Source organism: Eretmochelys imbricata, chromosome 5 (assembly GCF_965152235.1).
Source record: "Eretmochelys imbricata isolate rEreImb1 chromosome 5, rEreImb1.hap1, whole genome shotgun sequence".
NCBI lineage: Eukaryota > Metazoa > Chordata > Testudines > Cheloniidae > Eretmochelys > Eretmochelys imbricata.
The window spans coordinates 80,265,506-80,273,497 of NC_135576.1; the positions used below are offsets into that span (position 1 = coordinate 80,265,506).

Sequence of the window (7,992 nt, forward strand, 5' to 3'; positions counted from 1 at the left end):
TTATTTAGCATTACATTCAAGAGTGGACTATATTCTCTCCCCCATGTGACTGAACCTTCCTAATCTAGCATGCAAAAAACAGTTAAAAATCAAATAGTAAACCAGCATGCAAAACTGCAGCAGCAGGTGTTGTACCTGGAAATGTTGACACAGTCTGCCCGCTGGCGAAGCACGCCCTGAAAAGCAAGCAGCCAAAGAAAGCAACAAAAAGCTAAAGCTAAACTTAACACAAGGCAGTGCCGTACCCAGAATGGGTGGGCCTGTCTGCAAAGTATTGAAAGGGCCCAATCTCTTGGGTCAAGTTACGTTACACTTCTAACTCCATTTTCCTGAGGCAGTCCTCCATGAATAAAACATTCCATGACAAAAACACTCCAGGCCATTTAGAGAAACTATTGCACCATTTAGGGTCTAATTCTGCTCTCAGTTACTTCTGCAGGTTCCACTGACAGTGGAGGTAGTGTGTATCTAGTAGAGGGCAGAGTTAGGCTCTTGATTATTAATTTAAAGGAGTAAGAAGGGAAAAATGCCTTATCCTTAACTGGAATGCCTGGAAAGCTGTTCATCCACTGGTTTTTCCCTTATTTAGAGTGTGTGAGACTGTTATGGCCCCTTCAAACCACTTTGATAATGGAGGGAGAGTCATTCCAATGTGGTCCAAACTTTTAAAGGATATAGAGTGATCCTAATGTGCACTTTCCACAGTTTTTTTTCCCCACTTTGTTTGGATCCATGTCATAAGACACAAGCATACTTAGGGGGGTTTTACTAATAAAAATGCTTAATTTCCATCTTGGTTTCTGTAGAATTAGTCTGGTAAAGAATGTAGTCTGGGGGCACAAATTACATTACAGAAATACTGTGCTAAATAAGTATCGCACTAACAATGTTCCCATTCAAATCATTCATTGCTCTCTATATAAAATTTCTATTACATGTCCTCATCTTTGCTTTTCTCCTTCACATCTCATTCTTTTGTTTAACAGCCAGCCAGTGCAACAAGGCCTGGGATCCCATCTGCAAATTAATGCTGATGCCCTCTGTGGTGAACTAACAGCTAACCTCATAAAATTGGAAAAGGTAATTTATTGAGATGAATAAAATAAGGCAAGTACTTAAATGCCCAATACTCAGCATACATGATGAGGACAGCAGGTCCTTGTCAAACCACTGATGTTTGTCTTTCCCAAAAGTTTTTGGGAAAGATTTGCTTTTGTAGATCTCAGAACAGCATCTCTGGAAGAGTGTGCACCACCTTCCTGAGGTGAGATGGTTCTTGGACAATGGCATAAATTAATAGTTAAGCCCGAGCACCTGTGTCAGTATATGTGAGTGCTCCCTTATGAGAGGTTGAGAGATCAATTGCCATTTAATTACTCTGAAACCTCCAGTGATTTGTTGTGTTTATGATCAGTTAATGACCTTCATTTTTGGCTGGTAAGGCAATAGATTTTTGATATTACCTTTCTTAGGTGATCTGTTTCTTCAGCCTGTTTTGTCCAAACAATAAAAGCTGCTGGAATGCCAGTCTTCACCTACAAAGTGGGTATTTAGTAATAGCCTGTTACTGCTTGGTAACATGAATGCACCAGCCATTTGTTCCCTGCAGATGACCTCTTCTCTCTTCCATTTACTAACTGCAGAACTAAATGTATTTGCTTTCCCCAGCTGGAAAATCAAACAAAAGAAGGGTAGGCAGGAAGGTATATTTTCAATTGGTTACATTTGTATTTCAAGTGCAGTAAACTGATAATTAAAACTAAGGTGTTTCATTTTTTTCCACTGACACAGCATGTAAGTTGTATTTCTACTGTAATAACCCTTTATTTGAATTCCTACATACTAAAATCACATGAGTGTTTGTTTCTAAAATGTTGATAGCTTGCCAAGGTCTTTAATACAGTTTGTTTTTCAAGAGCAAACTTTTCAGGTTGCATGTCACTGAGATTATTTAATATCACTGGTTTCAGAGTAGTAGCCGTGTTAGTCTGTATCCACAAAAAGAAAAGGAGTACTTGTGGCACCTTACAGACTAACAGATTTATTTGAGCATAAGCTTTCGTGAGCTACAGCTCACTTCATCGGATGCATTCACATTTTCCACTAATTTTCCACGTTTCTTAATATCCGTGCTAACTATATGTCAAAGGTTTCAGAACAACTTTGCTACCAAGGAAATGGGGCTTGATTCTTTCCTCAGTGTAAATCTGAAGTCATTCCATTGACTTCAGTGTCAATGTTTACTAGTTTAAAACTAGTGAGCGAGAGGAGATTACTCACTATATGGTAAGATATATTCAGAGACTGCTCCTGCAGTCTTGACCCAAGTACACAGGCCAAATCATTACAATGGGATTGCTCATATAAAGACTAATGCTTCAGTTCAGCAAAGCACATGAGCATGTTCTGAAGTCTCATTGATTTCAGTGGGACTTGAGCCTATGCTTAAAGTTAAATGCTTTGCTCAACTGGGGCCAAAAGAATTGAACCCCTAAAGATACCTTAACTATGCTTGTTTTCACACTTGGATTGCTGCCAATTTACAACACAATGGTCCTCGTGTCCTCTGAGCAGAGGTTGTCGCATACCAACACACCTCTCTTAAAGGAGCACTGGCACTCTTCAGTAATGAGTTGCTAAACCTTAGCAAGTACTTAAATTAATATCATGAAATAATGAGCTGTTTGTGGTTTGTGAAAATTTTACTGCTGGATTGACATTGTGCTCTGATGTTACAATTTTTTTTTTTTTAAGTGAGGAAAGTAGTTAGTTCTGGTACCTGTACTTAATGTATGCTTTCCTCTCCTCATCACATCTTCCCCATAGACTTGCCGAAGTCTGGCCTTAAACCTACTCTCAAAAAGCCTGTTCTGAATTTGACCCTGTTGCAGTGACCTCTTTTGAATGCAATCTTGTGGTTCTCCCAGCTTTATTGATTTCCACACTTGTCGGCCACTGAATTCCCATTGGCTTAGTACCACAATATCTAGCACTTCTAGACTATTTTTGATGGGCTTCATACAGTATGACTGCCAAACGTACCAGATGTATGCACCAGACAAATGCTTGAAATTAAAAACCAGAAGGACTGGTGCGCCTCACATAAAGGAGCCCCAGGATCCCCGTTGACTCCTCCACCTCTTCTGAAAAGGGAATAAAATTAAAATGCAAGCACTAGATAAATTTGTATATATTAACCTGGAAGCCAACTTCATTTTTTTCTTTTCTTCCCTTCCCTCAGTGAACCCATCCCCACTTTTTTTTCTTAAAGTGTTTGTTTGGTGAGCCTCAGGAAAGTGTGGGGGAGGGGAGTGAGGTATGATGATGTGGCTTTAAGGTAACTTTCCCCGATCCTGGGTCAACTGGGGGCTGGACTGGACATGGCATAATTTTAGAGCAGCCTTAAGGCAGCACCATCTTACACCATCTGTAGCCAGTGGCTACGGCAGCTGAGGCGCTGGCAGAACACCTTGACATGCCTTATGCTAAGTGGGGAGAGAAACAGGAGACACAGGGCTGGCTAAGCCAGCTTTGCAACATCCAATGGTTCCCTTGGGTAGCATTTTGGCTGCTTTGCACTGCCTTCAACAACACAAAGCAGCTGGGGCAGAGAATAGAGCCCAGTGTTTTCTCCCTGGTGCTGGCTGCCACCTTGCTTCTACTTAAAGGATTAAGCTAATTTCTGGAGCATAGAATGTTTTACCTCATGATCTGTAGATTGTGTCCTACTGTCCATAGGATGAGGGGGAAGCCTGTCCTGTTTGAGCTTGCCAAAACACTTTGAATTTCCCACTTGGAATAACCCAAAGGCTTTTGATAAAAGTTCTGTAGATGTTTTCTTGAGATTTTGGCCACCTATAAAGATGGTCACCATGTTTCAATTATCAAAAAAGATCAATTATGAAATTCTGAAAAATTACAACATATTGATAAATCACTTCAAAACTTTAATGAAATTAATTACTGTTTTTTGGGGGGGTTTTTTGTTTGTTTGTTTTTTTTACCAACTTTACTGTTCTTCATGGAGTAGCCCTGCTCTTTCACTAACTCAAACTTAGGCAGCTATGGAATTTACCTAAAGTGCTCCTAAGTCCTGCCACCTCAGTTCCAGCTTTCCAACTGAGTTTGTACCTGGCCAGAGCCATCCCTAGGAGGGTGCGGGCCCGGGACAAAGGTGCAGAGTTTCTAATCTGCCGGGGGGAGGGAGGGTGCTTCCCCCTGGCTCCGTCCAGGACCTGCCTCCACCCCACCTTTTCCCACCTCCACCCTGTCTCTTCCCTGCCCAGTTCTGCCCCCTCCCCCAAGCACGCTGTGCCCTCACTCCTCTCCCCTCCCACCCCCCACCCCCCTAGTGCCTCCTCACACCATGAAACATCTGATCCCCGGCAGGCAGTAGGCACTGAGAGGGAGGGGGAGACGCTGATTGGCGGGGCCCGCTGGCAGGTTGGAGGTGCTGGGGGAAGGGGAAGGTTCTGGTAGGGGGGCTCCTCCTTGTCCATCTGCCTGCCGCTCACCTCCCCATCTGCTTCCTCACCCCACTCACCCTCCCGCCTCACCTCCCCGCCTGCCTCCTCACAATTTTATCGCAGTGCGGGGACCCCACAAAGCATGAGACCCAGGGCAGTCGCCCCGATTTGCCGTACCCAAGAGACAGCTCTGTACCTGGCTGATACACATGGATGTTGGGTTGACTTCAGTATAGCAACCATTTTAAAAGGGTATAAATAGCAGTGCCAGAATTAACTGGTGCATTCAGACTTGCACTGAAGAATGCCTTCTAACTGTGTGAATAAGAAGTAAGTTTATCTGAACCTTCTGTTCTTCTTTAAGATACAAAACAACTTACAAAGACTACTTGAAGATGGTGATTGAAACCTTCATGTTCTGGACTACTTCATACCTCATTCTCCTGTGTCTGATAAGCAGCATCAAACACTGCAGTGAACTCTGCAGGCTGGAGTTCGTGTTCCTTTTTTTTAATCTAAAGCCACACTTAGACTCCTGCAGTAGCTCCTCTATCTCAAGAATCTGGAGAGTGGTTTATTCTTGTGCAATAAAATATATCTGTGTATTCTGACAATAATGTCTTTCCATTGCTAGTTACACATCAGTAGACACAAAGTGATTTTTATAGTTTGGGGCCAAATTCTGTTCTTGGTTACTCCAGTGTAAATCTGGAGTAACTCCCTTTATCTCTGTTTGTTTTTCCATGTACATGGATGTGACAGAGCAGAATTTGGTCCTGGATGTACAGCTACAGAACCATCATGTGCAAATGCTTGTTGTCTTATTAGAGAGACAGGTGTCTCTCTCCAAATTACTGTAGTTATGAATAAACACTCCATTTTTAGTTTTCTTCTCTTCTGCCCCAGTTCCCCAAAATCTATGCATGTGTCAAACAACTTCATGTCTGGTCTCTCTGGGCCTGATTCTCTGAGGTGCTGAGTGCACTCTTCTCCTCATGTGCCAGATTCTCAGCTGGTGTAAATCAGCACAACTCCATTCACTTCATTGGAGCTATACCAGCTTAATGCCAGCTGAGGATCTGGCCCATTGACCTCAATGCAAATTAAGTGCCCAGTAGATGACAAGATCAAGCCCTATGCAATCACTCACAATTTTTACAGAATACCCCACCCACTATGAACTTTAGCTTCTGCAAACTGTTTATAAGGATAGCAGCCCAGGGTGCCACCTAAGCACAGTTTAAAATCTCCAGTATATTTTAAATCTATCATTGTAACACAGTTTGCTCATGATGCCCTCCAGTGCTAACACACTGTCAGCTTTTCAAAGGGTTGCATGAGGTCTTAGCTGTGCAGTTCCCATTCCAGTTACTGGGAGTCCCATAGCTAATTTGGTCACGGAAGATCCCACAGAGTCTATCACCCTTACACAATGGGAACTGTCAAGTTAATGAAAATACAAAGACAGAAGCTATTCTACTGGAGTGAACAGAAGAAAAATAGGTGTCCCTCTTGTTACATTGTTCTGTTTTCACAGAGCCTTAAATGATGAAGTAACTGTTGATTTTAACTCTTTGGTTTACCAAGTTGGTTGGTTGGTTTTCATGAGGCAATATTTAGAGTAGCATAAGATAGAGCCTGTAAGTAAACAGATTTTATATATGTATTTTTATAATTTCTGTGAAATGTACCTTATTTTGTTTAATAAAAAATAAACTTTTAAAAAGTTTGGTGCTTACAATTTTGCTTGTACATTCCACATGTGGCAGTTAGTTTTATACCATAAACAAAACTGATACCGGTTTTTGCAATCTGAAATGTTGCTCTTACTCTGAATCTGTTTTGTGCCTCCAGAATCTGTTTTCAAACCTTCTTCTAATACATCATACTACACAAGGCAGCTAGGGCCTGATCAAAAGCCTAATGCAGGCCATGAGAGTCTTTCCATTGAAGGCTTTCATTCAGATTCTCAGTGTGGATGCATTTTTCCTCATCTCCAGCCACTGGAGAAGATCCTCAGCTGCTGTAAATCCATGTAACACCAGGGCCAATTTACACCAGCTGAGGATTTGCAGGAACAATTTTTATAGTGGGGATGCTGCTGATGGAAACCATGCATGTGGTGGTTCTTACTACTTGAAGCACAGGAGTGTTGGAGCCCCACCAGCACCCCTAGTTCTAGCACCAGTGAGGATCTGGCCAATATTTGTAACATGTTGCTGTGAACCTTGGGTAAACCTGTGCCTGAAGAATGTGGGACAGAAGCTTCTGTCGCCCTCAGCCTGTAGGCAAGGTGCAGCGATCTGCACAGCTGAGCCAGGGGACAGTCGTATATGGTGCACATGGGCACCTCTCCCATTCAGTGGATCTATTTCAGGTTGATGTGGTTTCCCCACAAATACACACCACAGTGAAGAGAGCACCACAAGGCTTGGCTCTTCAGCATGCTGGAAGTTAGAGTTCCACACTCAAGTGGCCACTTTCCATCCCACCCGAAACACAGATGGCAGAAGTTCCACTGAATGTACTCTTTGTGGCTGTAAAGTTTCTGGGAAGGTCTTTCATATTTACTTAGATGTATAAATATTACTAGTTGAGCAAACTGATAAACATCTTAAGATATTTCCACACACAACTTTTCACCTCACATTCCCAAATATGAGTCAAATTCTGTCCTCACTTGTGAGGTCAGTGGAGTTGCATGGGTGCAATGGAGGGCAGTAGCTGACTTCCACCAGAGAATTTAATGCAAGGGACAGGAGAGGCAACTCCCTTATCCAGGGGCTGGCTCAGCCCCTCGTGCAAGCTAGGACACTGCCGATAGCTGTCCTAATGTGATTCCGCTGTTGAGGATTATGGTAGTGAGGAATGGCCAAAACACTGGATCTCCCCAGTCTGATCTCCTCTCACCCTAACACAGCCTGGTCCATCCCACAACAGCCCCTGGAAACACCTGGTCTACAAGAGCTGTAGGCCAGCAGTAGACCTGGGCCTCAGAGTTTGCAGTATGAATTGTTTGCCAATGCTGGTAATAGATTTCTCCATGACGTTACTTGGAGAGATGTCAAAACAGAGATTGTACTAAATTTTTTTGCCTCTTTAGGTAACTTTAAGTAGAGTTGGGCAAAAAAAAAAATCAGTGTTTTGGTTTAGTGCTGAAAACATTTGGGATTTGTCTGCAGATCAGAAAAGTCTGTTTCAGGCAAGCAAAATAACAGTGAGCATATGTTTGTTTTATAACCTTTAGGGCCATGGTTATTGCACTTGTCTGAGATGTGGGAGACCAGGTTTAAAATCCCCCTCTCTGGAGCTGTGCCTAGCACTCAGATTTGCTGTGTCCCAGGTTAGCACTGTAATGACCAAGCTATAGCCTGTTTTAGGAGGCATTGCTCTCAATCTCTCCTGTTGAAGCTGGTCCACTTTGTGGACCTACCTACACATTCAGTGAGCCAAAGAGAGGCAGCACAAGAGAATGACTTATAGCCGAGTGATGATTTGAGACACTCACCTGGGAGGGGGCAGTGCT

At 42.9% G+C, this 7,992-nt stretch overlaps 1 protein-coding gene across 3 annotated transcripts in view; it reads left to right on the forward strand.

The window, feature by feature from the left end:
• The window catches only part of GRAMD2B (GRAM domain containing 2B), a 52,237-nt gene extending 46,101 nt beyond the window's left edge, over positions 1–6,136 (forward strand). For all 3 annotated transcript variants that reach the window (XM_077817384.1, XM_077817385.1, XM_077817386.1), the window contains 2 exons: positions 987–1,080; positions 4,831–6,136. In XM_077817384.1, coding sequence (XP_077673510.1) covers positions 987–1,080; positions 4,831–4,872 — 136 coding nt within the window. In that variant the 3' untranslated portion in view covers positions 4,873–6,136. The remainder of the gene's footprint in view (positions 1–986; positions 1,081–4,830) is intronic.
• Positions 6,137–7,992: the final 1,856 nt, after the last annotated feature.